Genomic DNA, 21,105 nt, shown 5'->3' on the forward strand with positions numbered 1-21,105 from the left:
AGACCAAGTACTGCATTCATACATTTATTTATGTGTCCTTCGGCTGATCGCAATTGGTTTGAGGCACTTGTTTTTTCTCCGTCCCACTGCCCCATTGCTTCTTGCCCCTGTCTTTCCTCCTCCCGCGGTGTTGCTTATTTTTTTGTCTGCTCGTGCCCCTTTAATTTCAGAGGGGCTTTGACTTCACTTACTTCCAGTCAGAGGCACCTATTCAATCTGAAAATCTTAATAAACTGTTATTTCTGTCAACTCCAATATCAACTTTAATCAAAAGAAACAAGCATTGGCATAGCCAATAGGTCTCGCCTTTGGGACATTGTATGTGTTTAGCCATGCAACGGTTGATATTGTTGCACCAAGGATATTGTGCTGCATTACTAAGTACTTATAAGGTCCCAAAAGCAAGAGCTATGGCTATGCCAATGCTTGTTTCAACTGCCAATGGCACGCCCAGGTCCTTTGCTACGATTTCAAAATCTCGTAAAGCTTTCTTGCACTGCTGCGAGCCTGCAGCCCCCATGAATAAAAAAGTCATCTAAGTAATGCGTCACCTCCAAATGACTAGTTTTGAATCAGAAAAACAATTGCAGGAAAATACTGAAAGTCTCTAATAAACAACAGGAAATGGTACAACCCATAGGTAGTACTTTGTCTACAAAATATTGTCCTTCGAAATAGATACCAAGCAATGAAAAGTCTGATGGCTGCACCGGCAATAGCCTAAAAGCAGATTTAATGTCGCATTTTGCCAGTTCAGTATTGGCACCCATTTACCTTATCATACGCAAGGCTGAATCAACAGAGGCAAATTTAACCATAGTATTATCTTTAGCAATGAAATCGCTTATAGACAAACCTTGCGGCCAAGATAAATGTTGAATCATTCTAAATTTACCTTCCTTTTTCTTAGGAATGACTCCAAGCGGGGATATAATGAAGTTTTCTAGCTCCCAGTTCTCATATGGTCCTTGCTACCTACCTTTGTTAACTTCCGACAATAATTTGTCTTTCACCAATTGAGGATATTCATTGAAAGACTTTAAATTTTTTGCAAATCTGCGGCAAATAGGCCCTTGATAACCTAACCTAAATCCTTCTTTGGAACCCCATTCCAATTTGGATGTATCATTAGAATTAAGGTAAAACGTCATCTAGAAATACAACACTTCAACATTAATTGGTGTAAATGCCCTTGTGATCAGGTTGAAATGTGAAACCTCTCCCCCTGTCTTGGCAAAACCCACTCCAGTTGCTCTAATCCCCAAAACATTGCAATATGATGTGTTTGCCACTGTATCTAGAGCATTTATGTTTATATTTGCAGGGGCTCTTTTGGCAATAACCCTGTTGAAATTCCAACAGGCACCTGGCACAAATCCTTGAGATTTATTCCAGCTCCACACCCCCTGAGGTGGGTCTACCAAGAAAAGGCCGATGAGCTACCGCCAACCCGCTCGCTCTATGCATTGAAGGGGGAGACATCTGAGGATACATCCATTGAACTCAAAGCTCGATGTCTACTTCACCCGCTCATCATCTACCACCCCTCTGTATGAACCCCTTTTTTCTACCATACTACCCCCAGGACATTCCCGATCCCCACACCCCCATTGTATACTCTCCAATAGAACGTGGTGCTGTTTGCTTTTGTTCCATCATTGTGGGAAAATTTGCTTTTACATTTTTTTCCTCCTCTCTTACGTTGATGCAGGACACTAGGGACCTGTCCAAAACTTCTTTACTGCCCTTTATTTTGTTTGGCAGCATTTCTCCCACGTTGGTCTGAGAGCCGCCAAAACCTACAGACACAGGAGCTCCTTTGTTCTACAAACTAGCTAATCTCTTTTCATTGTTATGTTCTTTGGGGACCCAAATCAACTCACCCCCTGTTTCTGACTCGCTGTCAAAACTATCAGAAGAACCGCTTTTATTTTTTGATTCCTGACAATTATTTTCTTCATCTACGTCTACATGCACCAGTGCTAGATCTTTGAGGGAAACACAATCTTCCTCAACTGCCTTTGAGCTTGGCATATTTATGCTATTATTTGTCAAAACTGGCTGTAACACCCTGTCACCAGACTCACTAGAAACCATGGGTGAAAGTCTTGTTTCCACAGTCAATGACAATTTAGCGCTACTCGTATTTTGACATCTTTCCCCAAAAATATGTATATCCTTATTATGACGAATTCCACTCTAAACCGGTGCTACCATGAAATACAGGTTATGCAAAACTTTGCCACCGAGGGGAGACACTGAGCTATTTTCAGCTCTGAAAACGTTCCATTTAATTTGCTTGACTCCTTTAAGAAACTTTTTTCTTGAAGCAGCAGAGCTCTGCACAGCATGTGTGCCAGCTCTGGCCCTCCCTCTCCCGGTTGTACTGAAGAGACCTTGCAGGCAGAGTTGAGTAAAGCCTGCTCGGCTCAGATTAACTTTATGACGTTCTAATTTGCTCGAGGTTCTCTGGCTTCCAGCCTGAGAGCCTTCACTTGGCACACAGGCAGCAACTGCGGGTGAGACACCACTTGCTGCTGTCCTCCTTTTCTTTTCAAGTCCCACCCACACAGAACCCCTGGTGATATTAAATCTTCCCTCCCAGCCTTGCAAATAGTACGCAATCTTCCCTCACAGCAGCTGTCGCTTCTGCCATTGTGCTGAAATAAGGCAATTAACATCTATAAGTGCCTTGGATAACCGCAATCAATTTCCCTTTGACCAAAAAATGAGCGCCTACTTCAGCCCTCACTGACGACTGCTGTGCGTTATAAAGCCAGCGCCCTGACCGGCTCGCCTTAAACAACGCCAGCCAATCGGCACCTACCTGTCCATGGAATGTGCTCATTTCCTGAAGCTGCCAGGGGGGTGGACATTCATAAATGCCACACCCAGGAACCCTCAATATGGGAATTCTGTAACCTTTAGCTCTGCCTGCATCACCACCTGTTCTGTGGAGCAGCCAATTGGGCAGGCCTGCAGATATAAAGCCACGAGTACACTGGTTTCCTTCTACCACATTTGCGTCCATTCAGGAACTAACACCCAGAACTGCAAGCTCTCCACCAGTTGTGAGAACATTCCTCATCAGAGCTGGAGAGGGCAACCATGCTGCAAAAGCAATGCATACGAGGGGGCAGCAGGGGCATCGAAGCCGTCCACTACATAGGATCTATGGTGCGTATCTCATTGCTTGTTAGCCTCACGCGTCTGCGGCGGAACGATAACTAGTTTTTTTTTATTCCTTATGATTTTTCTGATTTCAACCAAAAATTGCTCATTCTAATCGTCCAGTGCCTGTCATTGAAAGATTTGGAAACACATTGCTCTGCTGCTCGGAGACACTGAAACGTGTGTTGAGGTTTCTTCTTTAACTCCAGGGGCTCAACAGCCTAGAAGCAAAGCAGCTGTCAGCCTTCTTCCATGACTATTCACTGCAATAACCCCTAGCCAGTTGGTTGTGTGCCACACACCCCTATCCCCTGCCCCCCAGCTGCTGCTGATCTGCTCTAGCCTAAAGCCCCTCTCCCCTTCCACACACCCAGATTTTGGTTCTCTGTAAATTCGTCCTGCTGTAAACCGAGCCTTTTGCTGCTGTGCAGCGTCTGTTTGAACATTTGAGGATGCTTTTCAACTATACAAGCATTTGCAATGCAAATTGGTCTCGCATTTGTGGGAGTTAGAGGTAATGGAAATATGTGGAAAGTAATTATGTGGTTTTGAGTGTACTAGAATTATGTGGAGTGGGATTGTGCGTCAGAGTGTAATTATGTGGAATGGCATTTTGTGTGGTGGTGTGGTATTTATGCTGTGGAGTTTAACTATGTCGCATGCTGTTGAACTATGTGGCATGTTGTATGTTGATACTTTGCAAATACCTCTGAAACCTGACCCCTGAAAGTAATTGAAAGGATAGATGCCATGAGTTTTGCAAAACTGTAGCCACCACATAAGAGGGAAAGGCCACATGAATTACGAAAACCAAATGCTTGAAATACTGTCTGATTAAGCTTTCCTTTTTAACCATTTTCAGAAAATTGTTATTCTGACAATAAAACTATTTCGTCAAAGAAACATTATTTTCCAACATAAAAACATTTACAAAGTAAACATATTTGTTTTTGTATCGTTAAGATCAGAAACCCCACGCATTTCTAACAATGATTGTAAAGAAGCTGAGAACGAAAGGCCCCCCAATGATCTTTCGCAAATATGCGTAACTGTGACAGCATGTGGTTAAAAATACGTAAACTTTTGTGTGTGGATGTTGACTCCACAGTGTCAGAAGAAGTGAGCGTAGATAACTAACGAGCACTTCCGACAAGACAGCCAAATGTTTTGAGTGAAGGCAGGTTTTTTCACAACAAAAGAAATGTATGCATCTGTCTGGATGCTGCCCATCCGGCTTCCTGAAGGAGGACCACTAACTACATGAGTGCGTTGGGCAAAAACACTGACGATTGTTCCACCGAAGCACGAAAGTCTAAACTAAGGGGATTATTTACAAGCCCCTTGCGCCACCCTCACGTCACTCTTCCCATGGTACAAATGACTCAATCATGGCGCAAGGGGCTTGTAAATCTGCCCCTAGATCTATAGTACACAATGCAAATAAATACTTTCCCTGCATGTTTAAATGTGCAAATGGCCCAATAGAAGCATGTTGTTTTTTTGATTTAGGTAAATGCTTTTCCCCTTAAAGAGGATGTGATTGAAAAACAAAAAAAGCAACTGCAAATAAATAAACGTATTCTCTCTTCCAAAAGTTGAAATGCCAGCACAGAAGCTCCAAATTCCCAACTAAATACAGTATAGAGCAGTTTTCGTCACTCTCTGGGAGGCGCGCCCCCCAATGGGGGGAGCGCGACACCATCCCAGGGGGGGCGCGCACCCACTCCAAACTGACCTTTGTTCCCTGAGTCCGCAAGTCTTCTTGGAGGACTCCGGTATGTGGAAGGGGGAGGGAGGGGAGATTGATGGAAGGGGGAGGGAGGGGAGATTGATGGGGCACGACGTGCCCGTTCCTTTGTCTTGCTAACTCTCCCAGGAGGGGGTTAATTCACAGAGCTGACAGCTTCAGCTGCAATGGGAGGCAAGGAGTCTCGTCTTCTTTTTTTTTCTTCTGTAATTTTTTATTGAGTATATAAAAAAAATATATATTTACATGGAGCATGGGATATACGTGAGCGGAGAAACAGAGAAAGAAGAAGGAACAAAGGAGGCAAAGAAAGGAGCGCCGGGGGGGGGGGGGCAGTAGTTCGATTGTCCATGTTCTGTCGGTCGTTGTTTTATGCCTCCTCCTTTGCGACGCTTCGTTGTTCGTTGGTATTTCTTTCCCCAACCCCGGACAATAGTGAGGAGGGGGGGGGAATAGAGGTCGAGGTCGATAGAGAGAGTGCATGGTACGCAGGAACGTGTGTCCCTTCTGTAGTGTCTGGATTCTGCGCTTATGGGGGTTTATGTGATGTTAGGTAATGTTATTTGTGGTTTGTTATGTTATTTGTGGTTTTGTATAGCGCAACGGTTACTCAAAAAGAGTGTCCCGGCGCTTTAGGTAAGGGGAAGTAATGCAGAGTAACATAACACAGTATAAAAGAAATGAACAGCACAGCGACAATAAAAAAAGGAACAACCTGGAGGCCTACTGGGAGAACAACCAGGTTTTGAGCCCTTTCCTAAACTCAAGAAGAGTGGTAGCCCCCCGAAGTGGGAGCGGCAACGAATTCCACATCTGTGGGGCCAACAAACTGAAGGAACGGCCACCCAGGCGGGCCCTCTTAACACGAGGGACCGCCGCCAAAAGTAGAGATTCAGACCTCAACGACCGAGCCGGATGGTAAAAGGCCAGTCTCTTTTGGAGATACTTCGCCCCCACCGCATGGAGCGCCTTATAGGCCAAGGTCATAGCCTTAAAGGCAATCCGTTTGCGGATGGGTAGCCAGTGTAGCGCCCGCAGTAGCCCAGAGACGCTGCTGCGTCTATTTAGACCAAAAATGGCCCTAGCCGCCGCATTCTGCGCGACTTGGAGCCGCTGTTGCAGGTACTCTGGTAGGCCCAGGTAAAGAATGTTGGCATAATCCAACCTGGAGCCTATCAGAGCCTGCACAGTCAGCCTCCTATGCTCCTCTGACAGAAGAGGCAGAAACCTCCGCAGCATTTTTAATAGGCCAAAGCAGGTGCCGGTCACCCCAAGAATCTGGGCTTTCATCGACAACCCCTTGTCCATCTTAACCCCAAATTTTAAGCCATAGGGGAGGAGCCGGACGGTGGGAACATGTCGACGGGCCACCAGGCCTGCCAGCTGGGCTCTATATCGCACCCGAAGAAGAGTACCTCCGATTTATCGGAATTGCACTTGAGGCTGTTCAGTTGGAACCATGTGAACACCGCCCCAAGGCAATTCCGGATACTCTCCCCGTCAAAGTCAGCCCCCCTCTCGCAAGAGAAGAGGAGCTGGGTGTCGTCGGCATACGACACGATCCGGGCACCAAATGACTCCGCCACCGCCGCCAGTGGGGTCATAAAGATGTTAAAAAGGGTCGGGCTCAAAATAGAGCCCTGAGGGACCCCGACTCCCAATGGCGGCATCACGGCGGAGCCAGGTGGTGTCCAGACCGTCTGCCGGCGGCCGGCTAAGAAAGACGAAAACCATTTGAGCACCGTCCCCCGAAGACCCATCTCAAAGAGTCTTGCGAGAAGGCCATCATGGGGGACGGTGTCAAAAGCCGCCGACATGTCCAACAACACCAGCATGACTTTGCCCCCGGTATCCAACACCCCTTTGATGGTTTCAGAAACCTCAAGGAGCGCGGTCTCGGTGCTACGATTAGAGCGAAAGCCTGACTGAGAGTCATGCAGAATCTCGTGGGACTCCAAAAAATTGGAGAGCACCGACTGAACGTGCTTCTCCAAGATTTTTACCAAGGCCGGCAGAAGCGAAATCGGCCTAAAGTTAGCTGGAACCTTTGGGTCAAGGCCAGGTTTTTTAAGTAGCGGAATAACCATGGCCTTCTTCCAATCTGACGGAACCACTCCCAAACTCAACGATAAGTTGAGGAGAGGGTTCGCCAGTGGGTTGATTACCTCCGCCAATTTACCCAAAAGTTTAGCTGGGCAAGGGTCCAACGGAGAACCAGATTTTAAATTGCCCATAAGCGCTAGAGAGGCGGGGGCTGACAAAGATGGAAACTCGGCCAGCATAACACCCCGCGCAGCCGAAGAAAACATACCAACCTCGGACACCGGCGGCCTAACAGGTCCTACAGATGAAAAAGAGTCCTGTATAAGTTTTATCTTGCTAGTAAAAAAACAGGCAAGATCCGCCGCCCAGGAGCCTAAGGGCACCTCTTCCGATGTAATGGTCCGAGGGGAAATGAATTCTCTTACGATGGTAAAAATCTCCTTGCTGGAATTCCCGGCCGCTTCAATTCTCCCCGCAAGATAGGCCTTCTTTGCGAGGCGGATGTCCCGGTGGTAGACCTTAACCACAGCCTTATAGGCGGACCTGTCCAAGCTGTCATAGTGAGCCCGCCAGGCCCTTTCGGCTACCCTGCACTGCTGCCGCATAGCCCACAGTGCAGGAGTAAACCAAGGGGCCGACACCCGTTTTGATGTCAAGCGGGGGGGCTGCATCGGGACCAGGTCATTAAGCCTCTCCGTAAGCCAATCTTGCAAGGACTCCAAGTCCCTCTCCAGCTCACCTGAGAGAGGACAAGGGTGAATCAAAGCCGCCTGAGCCAGCATCTCAGGGGTCACTCTACTAAATGCTCTAAAAGCTCGTCCCCGTTGCTGTGGGACAGGGGTGGACAACCTGGCAGTGCCACTGATCACAAATTTGGCAAGCCAGTGATCCGACCACAAGACCGGGAAAATTTCCTTCACCACCAACGGGGATGTAGAAAAGACCTGGTCAAGGGTATGCCCCTTAGCATGAGTCGGCCCCTGCAGATGAGGTATGAGGCCCAGTGGAATCATGGCTTCAGAGAGCTTTATGGCAGCAGGGTCAGACGGATCATCCATCCGGATGTTAAAATCCCCCGCCACTAAGCAGTGTTCTGCTCTCAGAGCCAGACCCAACAGCACCGAATCGAGGTCGGCAAAGAAAGTTCCGAGCGGGCCAGGGGGTCGATAAACCAACAGCCCCTTCACTGACTGGTGCGGCGCTAGCGTGAGTGAAAAAGCCAGCGATTCCGATCCGCGGATATCCTCCGTGGGCAAGACGGTGCACAACGTGCCCTTCCTCACCACCAGAGCGACCCCACCGCCCCTGCCCCTCGCTCTGTCCTTCCGGAAGATGTTGTACTCAGGCGGGATAGCCATTGCCACTTCAGGGTTAGAGGATTCTCCCCACCAAGTCTCCGTCAACATTAAACAGAGTGGCTTCTCTGTCTCGAGAAGCTCAAAGATGTCTTGCGCATGACTGCACGCTGATCTGGTATTAAGCAGCATGCAGGCATACTCTGCGCCAGCTATGATACTAGCCGGGGTTGAAGACAAAGCCCGGTTAGGACGCCAACCACAACCCGGGCAACGAGACTTACCCCTATGGCGGCCCGGAAAGACAGAACAGCAACAACTCTCCCTATAATTCAAAGAGCGCAGCTCCTCACATGTGTACCGCACCAAAAGTGTGCCAGATTTACACATACTAGAAGAACAGAGCCCCACCCGCCGCCCGAAACGCCTCCGGGACGCTGACGGGCGCAGACGGGCAGGACTCTGGCTTGACTCAGGCGCGAGTCAGACGCCGCCGCTGCGCGGAGGAAGCGAGCTTTAAATACAGCCTCCTCGTTCTCCCCTCGGAGAACTAGAGCGCTGAGTGGATTGGCGCGCTGCAAGGCAGCAGCCCCAATATGGCGGCCCTACTTCCTGTCCAGAGACCCTAATGCCCGGTGACAGCGCTCCGCATCTGTAAGCGGTGGGGGGCACAATTAAGGTGCAGGAATGAGGGCGCTACCGCGCTATTAAGAACAGGTAAGAACCTGATTAAAAAACACCCAATTTACACAACAATACAAAACGAGTAAAAAATGCAATTTTTAAAGCGCTGCGCGCCTGCAGCAGCGTGAGGAGAAGGCGCCAAAGCAAGGAAAGGTATCCCCTTACCATAAAGGTCGAGCAGCTCCCACCAGCTCGCCTTAAATACAGCCTCCTCGTTCTCCCCTCGGAGAACTAGAGCGCTGAGTGGATTGGCGCGCTGCAAGGCAGCAGCCCCAATATGGCGGCCCTACTTCCTGTCCAGAGACCCTAATGCCCGGTGACAGCGCTCCGCTTCTGTAAGCGGTGGGGGGCACAATTAAGGTGCAGGAATGAGGGCGCTACCGCGCTATTAAGAACAGGTAAGAACCTGATTAAAAAACACCCAATTTACACAACAATACAAAACGAGTAAAAAATGCAATTTTTAAAGCGCTGCGCGCCTGCAGCAGCGTGAGGAGAAGGCGCCAAAGCAAGGAAAGGTATCCCCTTACCTTAATGGTCTAGGGGTCCCCACATGTTCACTTGCCTATGTGTTTTCGGTGAGTGTTTCGCTGTGATGTTATCTGCCCCCCTTAAGAACGTGACCCAGTTGAGCCAAGCTTGGGGCGCGGCTTTTGAGGTGTCCTTCCAGTTACTTAGGACCGTTTTGACTGCCGCCGTTAGCAATAGGTCAATGAGGTCACGATCTTCTGTCGTTGTGATTGACGGAGACGTAAAGCCTAGGACTAGGTTTGGAAAATTTATGTGTATGTCTATTCCTGTGATCTCATTGATGAGTGTTCCAATTCTGTTCCAGAATCCACTGACCTTAGGGCAGCTGAGCAGAAGGTGTTCTAGGTCTCCCTTCGCTTTGTGGCAATTCCAGCAGGTTTCGCTGTCTCGGATCCCCAGAGCGGCCAGGCGGGCTGGTGTCCAGTATGCCTTGTGCACTAGCCAATATTTGGTCTGGTTGAGCGCTGCCGTTATTTTTCTTCCTAGTGGAGGATCTCCACATCTCTGCTTTCTCTGCATCGCTTAGCTCCCTCCCTGCTATCTCCCCCCAGAAATTTGTGATCTTATCGTTTAGTTTAGTTTAGTTTGGAGTTCTTGGGGCGGAGGGCTTTGTATAGGTGTGCTACTTGGTGTCCTAGTGTGTTGAGACTGGCTGCGAGTTGTATGAGCGGGGGTGTGCGATTAGTGAGGTTTGCCTTCCTTATGGCTACTTTGATTTTCAGGAAGTTGTAGAGCTCTATGCTTTGTAGGTTGTGTGTTTCTTTGATGGTGTCGAAAGTTGTGTATGTGCCCTGATTCTGGAGGTCTTGGGCCGTGGAGATGCCATGTCTATACCATTCGTGCATGTCTAGGACCCTATCTCTGTATTTACAATGTTGGGTTATGCCATATGGATTCAAGTTGGCTGCCTCTTATGCTTGATGTCAATAGTTTGTCGACGCTCAGGAGAGCTGTTTTCGTGTTCTTCAGGACAGGGTTCTCCTTGACTGCTGGGTGTCTGGTGGCTGTGAATAGTCCATGCTCTAGTGTCAGCCATGCTGGGGTATATTCCTTTCTTGGGTCTAACCAGTGTAGTCCCTGTCTGGCTATGCATGCTACCTGGAATCTTTTGAAGTTTGTAATGTTCAGACCGCCCTGATCTTTTGTGAGTCTAAGCTTGTGTAGGCTTATTCTGGGTTTTTTCTCTTTCCACAGGAAGTTGTTAAGTATCTTGTCTAGTTTCTTGTGGAAATCGTCTGTGTTTGTCAATGGGAGCATGGCTAGCATGTAGTTGACCACAGGTGTTAGCATCATTTTTATCACTTCTATCCTTCCCCACCATGTGGTGAATTTGGGCGACCACCCCTCCACTTTCTCTTTAATTTTCTTGATTGTTGCCTTTTCGTTGTGCTCCAGTGTCGTTTTTAGGTCTCTCTCGAAAAGGATGCCTAAGTATTTTATGGGCTTCTGTTGCCATGTTAATCCGGAGTTCCCTAGTACCTCTCTTGTTGTGTGGATATTTAGGGGTTTGCATTCTGATTTATCTTTGTTGAGCTTGTACCCCGAGACTTGAGCGTATTTGTCAATAGTGTCAGTCAGTGCTCTAATGGATCTTTCGGGGTCTTCTGTGACTATTAGGACATCGTCCGCATACGCCGCCAGCTTGAAAGTTTCTCTCCCTATTGGTATTCCTACTATATCTTCATTCGTTCTAATCATCGTGAGGAGTGGTTCAATGGCTAACAGGAATAGGGCTGGTGATAATGGGCAGCCTTGTCTCGTACCCCTGCCTAGGTCGAGTGTGTTAGATGTGCCTCAATTGACCACCACCCTGGCTTTGGGGTTGCTGTATAGGGCCATCACCATCTTCCTATAGTTCGGTCCTAAACCGAATTTTGCCATACATTGCTCTAGGAAGGGCCATGAGACCCTGTCAAAAGCTTTCTCCGCGTCTAGGGCTATCATGACTGCGGCATTGTTGCTCCTGGAGGAGTGGTTGATTATGTGGCATAGTAGTCTCATGTTATCGTGGGACATGCGGTTTTTGAGGTAGCCAACTTGAGAGTTGTGTATGAGTTTGGGTAGGTATGCATTGAGTCTGCTGGCAAGTACTTTAGCGTATATCTTGCAGTCTACATTGATGAGGGAGATCGGTCTGAAGTTCTTTGCCTCAGTTGTATCCTTCCCCTCCTTTGGTATGACAATTATGTTTGCCTCAGCCATCGAGGGTGTCATGTGGCCTGTCTGGACGCATTCTGTGAATACCTGTTTCATTGTGGGTTTGAGGATGTGCATGTAGTTTTTGTAGAAGCTAGCTGTGAAGCCATCTGGCCCTGGCGCTTTATTATCCTTGAGGCTTGCCGTGGCTTTGGCTATCTCATCCTCCGTTATGTCTAGCTCTAGGATGTCTCGTTCGCAGGCTGATAGTGTAGGGGTGGTTATACTTACTAGCAGCTCTTTGCCCCCATCCTCCTTTAATGTTTCATCCCTGGTGTACAGTCCCTCATAGAAATCTCTAAAGACCTCTAGTATATCTTTGTTTGCAGTCATGGACTTGCCCTGTCTGTCTTTGATGGCTCCTATTGTGTGTTGCCGCTGTTTCCCTCTTAAGTAGGATGCTAAGTTCTTGCCAGCCTTGTTTGCAGTGCAGAGGTTAATAGATTTATATTTGTTAATCCAGGTCCCTGCTCGCTCACTCAATATTCTATTGAGTTCGTACTTATGTTTGGTCAGATTCGTGAGTGTGTTCTTGTCTTCCATTCTGGCTATGTGGCTCTTCTCCAGTTTTTTAATTTCATTTTCTAGGTATTACATTTTTTTGTTCCTTCCTTTGTTTAATCTGCCCTTGATTGTCATAACTACTCCCCGTACGGTGGCTTTTAGTGCGTCCCATAGTACCTCCCTGTTTGTCTCTGGTGTGTCGTTTATTAGCAGGTATTCGTTTATCGCCTTCTCTATCTCGGCTTTCGCTGAGGCGTGATGGAGTATGCTGTCGTCGAATCTCCATCTGCGGGTTGGCTTTTCGTTATGCCTGCCCGCCAAGGTTAGGCTTACGTGCGAGTGGTCTGATACTGATCTGGGTCCTATCTCCGTGTGGTCTATGAGGTGGGTGTGTGTATCTGACATGAGGATATAATCTATTCTGCTGTAGGAGTTGTGTGGGTTGAAGTAGAATGTGTATTCTCTGGCATCTGGGTTGCTTAGGCGCCATGGGTCTCTCAGTCTGAGTTTGGCTCAGAGATTCTTCAGGATGTTGGGGTTGTTCGCTGTTTGGCTTGGCCTGCTCGGGTGTTTGTCGATCGCTGAGTCTAGAACCTGGTTCATGTCCCCGGCGACTATCAGCAGATCTTCTAGTGGTAGTGTGTGTAGTTGTGATCCCACCCCCTCCCAGAATGCTTTATCTTCGGTGTTGGGTCCGTACATGTTCGCTACATGAAATGTTTCTCCCGCCCTTCCAAGAGTGGTCACCAGTGTCCTTCCTTGAGTGTCGACTTGTGAGCCTACCACTGCTAGCTTGGATTTATTGGTGATAATAGTTACTACCCCATTCTTCTTGTTCTGTGCCGGAGATCCCACCACCTCGCTTATCCAGTTTGCACCTATGCGCCCGATGTCAGCTGCTTCTAATCTAGTTTCTTGGAGCACATAGATGTCGCCTTTGAGTTTCTTAAGATGCTCGAGCACCTTCCTTCTTTTGACCGGGCTGTTGAGACCCTTGACATTTAGGGACACTATCTTTATGTCTGTTGCGATGCTGCTCTCGTCTTCTAAAACGGAAAGCAAACAAACAGACACGCTTTCGGTTTTAGCACAGGAGACTCCTTGCCTCCCAATGCAGCTGAAGCTGTCAGCTCTGTGAATTAACCCCCTCCTGGGAGAGTTAGCTCTTCCCAGAACGGAGACAAAGTCTCCAGAGAAGGCAGTTTAAGGCATGGACAAAGTAGGCTCTGGCCCAGGGCCCCAGTGGTTGGCTGAGTATGCATCTTGAGGTAAATTAAATTGATAAGTATCATGTGTTAACTTAGGTGCACACTCGTGCTTGCTCAATATATTCAAACACTTAGGACAGGATTCACAAAGCTGCCGCTGGGTCTAACTCTTATTTTTGATGTTCTTCAGCATGTTTTCTTATGTGTTGGAGGAGATGGACTTAAGAAGCTACAAAATGCTTTCTTTGGGTTGAAATAACCCCGCTTGTGTATCGCAGCTGCTCTTTGCTGTCCTCTTCACTATTCAAGTTGCAGCTGGCAGCTGCTCTGTTTGGCCTTTTGGTGTTGGGCACCCCTCTTCCAACCCCCTTGGTACCGCCACATTGCAGGGGTGAGGAGTAGGCCCTTTCATTATCCGGGGAACAAAGTGGCACGGGGAGTTGATTATTACATTGCTCCTTAGTCCTTTTCGTGTCATAACTGGAGCTCACTTCCATATTATTCTCCTGCTTCTGGCTGCCACAACGAAAGGAAATGCTTTTGCTGGCGACATCGGTTTCATTGATTGGCTGGCTAGATTGAGACTCAACAGACAGTGGTAAGATTGAATATTTATTGACAGCAGGTTTCGGTCATTACTTGTTTTTAATGTATCAAAAGTTGTTTTTTTCACTTAGTTTGCTTTTTTTGTTTTGGGCGAAGTTTGTCCGGACATTTTGTCAGGGCTGGAGTTTGAACAATGTATTTGTCACATGGATTATAAACAAAACGCTGAAACTGCTCTTAATAATGTCTGTGAAGGCCTTCATCAATTAAATGTGAACATTTAAGAGAGAGCATTTTTTTTGAAAGACAGTTTCTCAAACGTTTGAACCGTAGCAGAAAAGATAGGCATAGAAACCCTGCAAAGTAATACATTTGTTAATGTCAGGAGTGCACAGACTTTTATAATGCCAATAACCTTTTGATTGCAAATAAACAGCTTGCAAATTGCTAAATATGGTTATAAATAAGAATGATGTATTCCTTTGTAATGTTAACGAGCTCCCGGTCCCCCCTTCTTTTTGTTGATTCATTTGTAATGTGACTTTTCCATCTTTGTTCCCTTTTATTATCAGTCATGGATCATTCGTGCAGCTCTAGAAAATAATTAAAAGTTCTTTCTATTTATATTTGCTGTTCAAAGTATGCACAGACAAGTGCTGAAAATACAGCTTTAGGTGACTGCTTATTTTTATACCATCTGTGACATCAAAATAATGAGCTGGCAACCCTAATCATAAGACTGGAAGTTTGTTGAGGGATCAGCACATTATTTATTTCCTCCACCCTGATCCATGGTTACTGCCATAATAGCAATAGTTTAACACATTTGAAACCCTACGCTGCCTTCAATAACATGCTGAGTTGCTGAGTTACTTCAAGTGTCTGGGAATGCACCCTGCATTCAGACCACTCAATCCTCATTCTCGCCCTTCACTTTCACTCTCCCCCAGCACTCACACTGATCCCGATGCACTCACACCATTCACCCACTTACCCTCCACTCACAGTGATCACTCTGCACTCACAGCGATCACAATGCGATCACACTGATCACCATGCACTCACACCATTCTCCCGCTCACCCTGCACTCACACTGATCACCAAGTTCTCACACCATTTACCCAGTTACCCTCCACTCACAGTGATCATTCTGCACTCACAATGCACTTGCGCTGTTCACCCTGTACCTCACCCTGCAGTCACACTACTCAACCTGCACTTATGACACTTCACTCACCGGTCCCCCTTACTGTTCAATCTGCAATCTCACTCCAATAAGCCCACCACTAACCATACATTTATTCGTCCCACTCTGCACTAACATGCGCACCCAAATTCATATGGTCGCCTCACTCACCCCTGTACACAAGTATGGGCAAGTCGCGCCCCATTAAGGTTTTCGTCCTAAATTACAAAAGGAGACATTTAAATGCACTACAGTTCTGTTTTGTGCCCTGATGGACTGGAATAATTCCTAAACAGATTCTTGCAAACACAGTTTTGTTTGATTTCTTTTTAATGTAATTGATGTGAGGGAGTCTATTACTATTTGCAGAGAAATGTGTTTGTTTCATGCAACAACCATTAAAAAGTTAACCATAAAAAAGTTAGATCCAAGCGGGTCCTCTCATATGAAAAATTGGAAGATATCACGGATATTATTCACTGTAAAATTAGAGGGTGGCTGCTTTGTTACAACAGTGAAAACACATCACTATCTCTGGATATTAGCTGTAAACGCTTTTAGAATTTTGACTACTGTGCCTGTGCACCGTTAGTAGCCTGGCTAAATAGGGTATGGCAGAGCTGAAAATAAATCATTTTAACTCAAACCTGTACTGAACAGGGGCCCCCAAAATAGTTTACTACAACAACGACACAACGGCCAGTACTGAGCTAACCTACTTCTTATTTATCAAAGATCTGTTGCGAACAAAACAGAACAGTCTATGATCAATTCGGTCACTAGTTTATTTTAGTCATTTTTTCAGTCAAAAAGCTTTTTCATTTTTTGCAAAGGACATTTCTTGCGCATATACAAAATATATACAAAATATACAGATTTGTACAAATTTTTACATAAACAATTTCTTAATAACTAAACAACACATCCACCCCAAACCTTTCTCACTAATGCATTCAACTAGCATTCACACACACAAACAACATATACCTCCGAGGTTTAGGTCAATGTCAACAGAAATGCTTCTTAAAGTAAAGTGGTTTGATGAATCCTACATTTTTTATATGTTCAAACAACCTAAACAGTTAGAATGTATTATATTGTATCCTAATCCAGTCTTTCTAATCTTTTTTATATTGTTGACTATTGACCACAAGAGATCAACGCGTTTTGAACCCCCTATTGCGGGGTTCTCCTCAGGATCAACAAGATTTCTACAAGAAAAAAAGACATATATACCAAATTAGACTCCCTAGTCTGTCAAAGAACGTATTCACTATCCACAACAGCCACCTGCCGGCTCAGAACTGCCTACCTTAAAAAGCCTGTGAAGGGTGTCTCTCGGGACTGGTGTGAGTGTTGTTATCTAGACATTGAAGACAGGGAAGAACAAACTCATGACACATTGTTCCTTCTAGTAAAAAAACTTCCATGGTGGGCTAGGTATAAACACTTACACTCACCTCACAAGCATTTTTAATTAGCTTGGAGTGCCTACAAGGAAAAGAATAAAACAATGTGGTTGGTGTCTAGAATAGCAACAATCCTCAATTTTAAAGCCTTACTCTCACACCACTTACCCGGTATCTGGGTTTAAATCGCTCCACCGGGCTCAATGTGGTACGGGGCGTATCCTTTGGTGATGCGCCGTTTAACAAACAATCTTGCATCCAATGCACTGCGTCCTGGGGAAATCAAGGCAGAAACCCATAAGTAACCTGTTCCGTCTTGTTAGTTCAAATTGAAGTAAAAATGATCCGTATTTTGACCCATGCACTCACTTGTCTGGCACAATCAATGTGGCGTATACACGGTGCTTCCAGCAGACCCTTCCGTCTAAAGCTTTGTGTGGTCATGTGACCATGTATGCTCTTAATGAGACGAACGCCCCGTTAAAAAAAGGACAACTTTATTGGTAATCCCGCGTTACGGGCACAAATGTTTTAGAAGTTTGGTTATAAATATTAATAAGTTGCCGGCCGACATGGGATTTGCCCATGCTCTGTCGACAGTATATAAGGTCCGATAGTACCTTGTATCATAAGTTAACAGAGTTATAAATTTTGAGCATAGATAAACCGTGATCTGATCACGGTGCTGGACCCTGACTTGGGCATTCTGGTAGCAGTAATCCTAGGAGGTATTCCGTAAGCCGACCGGATGGATAAATTATAGAACACAGGGTAGCAGTATGAGTCCTGACCTTGGGCTCGGTTTGCAATAATATTCTGCAATTTAGTATGATGTTATCACTAGACCTTTGCCATGAAGGTGCTTGATCTGAGCAGTTGGAAAAAACTTCAGAAGGGAGAGAACTGGATTGTTACACAGGGAGTACCTTTGAAGATTTCCGAAATTTCTTTTATTCCCGTGGTGGCGGTATTATATTTCATTATTAGAAAGGCTTCTCGTTGTGCCAATCTAGATTCCACATTCCCTCCTCTTGGATCATGTTCGATTTTCGAAATAATTGTCCACCAAAGATCTTCTCCTTTGTGTTCATTTGAAACCTAATGCTGTACCAATGGTGCGTTGGGTACCTGGCGTCGTATTCTTGACTTATGTTAAGTTATTCTCTGTCTTGCTTCCTGCGTAATTTTTCCGATGTACAATTTCGGACATGGGCACCAGATCCCATAGATTATATTCTTTGTGAGGCAATTCGTGAAAGTTAGGTGTTTCCAGTATATTCTATCAAAGCTAAAAAACGATCCTTCCTCTGTTGAAGAACAGCAGGTACAATTTCCGCATTTGTGGTGTCCAACCACTGGGGGTAGTCCCAACATTCCTCTTAATGTCGATTTTCTCCTTCTTAAATGCAAAAAGGGGTAATTCCTGAAATCGCAGTGTAAATCTTTGACTAAATGCCAATTTTGCATTACTATCTTACGCAGTTGGTGTGTATTAGGGCTGAAGGTGATGACGCAAACAATCCTTTTTGGTTCCTGACGTGTTTTCTTTTTTAACAATGTTTCCCTTGGAACCCACCAAGCTCTTCTTAAAGAGTGTTTTAAGAGTTTTTTGGGGTAGCCTCTTTCAAGAAGCCGTTCCTTGAGGCCATTTGCATGTAAGAAATATTCCTCTTTATTGGAGCAATTCCTCCGTATTCTTAAAAACTGACCGAAGGGCAAGTTTTGTTTGAGGCTTCTTGGGTGGTGGCTTGTATAATGCAAGGCTTTGTTCCTATCCGTTGGTTTTCGGAATAAAGTTGTACCCAGTGTACCTTCAGTTGCGTATACTAGGACATACAGAAAGTTAATGCTTTTATTGGAGGCAGTGTAGCTGAAATTTAATGTTCTCTGTTCTCATATTAAGCCATGTGACGAATTCCTTTAATCTATCCTGTGATTCCGACCAGATAAAGAAAACGTCGTCAATGTATCGCATATATTTTGTGATGTAAGCAGCGTATGGGTTGTTGTTATAAATGAAACGATTTTCATATAACCCAATAAACAGGACGGCTAGCTCCGGTGCGAAGGGGCAGCCCATGGCTACCCCTTTGGTCTGATAGAAGAATTCATTATCAAATTCAAAGTAATTTTTTTTTTGCAAAGCAAATTTGGTGAGTCGCATGATAAAATCTGTGGGGACTCTACCCAAAATAGTTTAGGCCCAGGGCACCCAAAATCCTTAACATGTCCCTGCCATCACAAAGTCTATCAGACAACATTACTCTGAAGTAAACTAGACAATATCATTAATTTATTATTAGTTCTATTTTTTTTAAACATAAGCCTGACGTGTCCCAAACCCCCACTACTTCAGGCAAGCAACTTATCATACCACTGAGGAATTCTAAATGAGGTGTTTGTTCAGCGCCTTCTCTGTGGCTTTCAACTGTCTTCGGATCCATAACTGGTTGGTGGTTAATTATCCCATTATAATGCTGCCTAAAATGTTTGTTAATGATTTCTAGAGAGGATTTGTTTCTCGTGTACCAGCTCTGAGCTAGGAAGTGATCGAAACATCTGACAACACTGTCTCCATTACAGTCCCTGTCTTGGCTGAAAATGTCTGCAGAATATTCAGCTTTGGGAGAAACTGCTATCAAAACTCTCTTGCCTTTCAGCTCAACCTATATATGTGAGATTGGGTTCTCAGCACTTGCGTTATTAAAGACTAAGTACCGTTCAAGACTGGATGTGGAGCACAACCTGAAGATGGCAGTGGCAAAGATCCATCCCCAGATTGACAGTCGCTGAAAAAAAACAGGCACACCTGTCACATTTATGTTGGTGGTGTTATTATCAATCCATATAGAAAAAACAGCAATGGACGGCACACCGCTAGCCCCTCCTCCGGGTTGCCCCTAAGCACTCTGGTATGTGCAGTGCCTGAAGTTCAAAGAATTACTGAAAGTTCATAAGTGGTTCACCTATGTAGGTGCAAGTAGATACTTGTTATTCCCCTGATCTCTAGATCCGGGACATGGCCCGGGTTTCGGGATATCTTCCCTCATCAGTAGAGAAAGTCAATAGGGGTGGAAGAGAAGGCCGCCTCGTGACCGTCACAGGCCTCGTTGCCCAGCACGCAAGTGCGTCGTCCAGAAGCTCGTCAGCTTGGGAGGCTCAAGGGAGCCCTTATGTAGAAAAAACAGCAATGGACCGCACACCGCTAGCCCCTCCTCCGGGTCGCCCCTAAGCACTCTGGTATGTGCAGTGCCTGAAGTTCAAAGAATTACTGAAAGTTCGTAAGTGGTTCACCTATGTAGGTGCAAGTAGATACTTGTTATTCCCCCGATCTCTAGACCCGGGACATGGCCCGGGTTTCGGGATATCTTCCCTCATCAGTAGAGAAAGTCAATAGGGGTGGAAGAGAAGGCCGCCTCGTGACCGTCACGGGCCTCGTTGCCCAGCACGCACGTGCATCGTGCAGAAGCTCGTCAGCTTGGGAGGCTCAAGGGAGTCCTTATGTAGAAAAACAGCAATGGACCGCACACCGCTAGCCCCTCCTCCGGGTCGCTCCTAAGCACTCTGGTATGTGCAGTGCCTGAAGTTCAAAGAATTACTGAAAGTTCATAAGTGGTTCACCTATGTAGGTGCAAGTAGTTACTTGTTATTCCCCCGATCTCTAGACCCGGGACATGGCCCGGGTTTCAGGATATCTTCCCTCATCAGTAGAGAAAGTCAATAGGGGTGGAAGAGAAGGCCACCTCGTGACCGTCACGGGCCTCGTTGCCCAGCACGCAGGTGCCTTGTCCAGAAGCTCGTCAGCTTGGGAGGCTCAAGGGAGCCCTTATGTAGAAAAAACAGCAATGGACCGCACACCGCTAGCCCCTCCCCCGGGTCGCCATTAAGAACTCTGGTATGTGCAGTGCCTGAAGTTCAAAGAATTACTGAAAGTTCATAAATGGTTCACCTATGTAGGTGCAAGTAGATACTTGTTATTCCCCCGATCTCTAGACCCGGGACATGGCCTTGGTTTCGGGATATCTTCCCTCATCAGTAGAGAAAGTCAATAGGGGTGGAAGAGAAGGCCGCCTCGTGACCGTCACGGGCCTCGTTGCCCAGCACGCAGGTGCGTCGTCCAGAAGCTCGTCAGCATGGGAGGCTCAAGGGAGCCCTTATGTAGAAAAAACAGCAATGGACCTCACACCGCTAGCCCCTCCTCCGGGTCACCCCTAAGCACTCTGGTACGTGCAGTGCCTGAAGTTCAAAGATCTCCGACCGACCCCTGCCCTCACCACGTCTTCAACAAGGCCGACGATGTCATCGCACCCCACCTACGGGACATCATCAACACCTCCTTCAACACCGCCACATTCCCGGAGAGCTGGAAGCACGCCGAACTCAGCGCCCTACTAAAGAAACCTACAGCGGACCCCACCGAACTCAAGAATTACCGCCCCATCTCGCTCCTCCCGTTTCCAGCCAAAGTCATCGAGAAGACCGTCAACAAACAGCTGGCCACCTTCCTCGAGACAAATGGATCCCTCGACCCCTCACAGTCTGGCTTCCGAGCCAACCACAGCACCGAGACCGCCCTCATCGCTG

The 21,105-nt window shown here is 46.5% G+C and overlaps 1 protein-coding gene across 1 annotated transcript in view; it reads left to right on the top strand.

Annotated features, from left to right (window-relative positions):
* Positions 1–2,962: 2,962 nt before the first annotated feature.
* The window catches only part of LOC144826195 (glycine amidinotransferase, mitochondrial-like), a 220,606-nt gene continuing 202,463 nt past the window's right edge, over positions 2,963–21,105 (top strand). Inside the window, exon 1 of the mRNA XM_078684584.1 lies at positions 2,963–3,177. Within this exon, the coding sequence (XP_078540710.1) occupies positions 3,109–3,177 (69 nt within the window). The 5' untranslated portion in view covers positions 2,963–3,108. The remainder of the gene's footprint in view (positions 3,178–21,105) is intronic.

This window comes from Lissotriton helveticus, chromosome 3_2, assembly GCF_964261635.1.
Source record: "Lissotriton helveticus chromosome 3_2, aLisHel1.1, whole genome shotgun sequence".
NCBI lineage: Eukaryota > Metazoa > Chordata > Amphibia > Caudata > Salamandridae > Lissotriton > Lissotriton helveticus.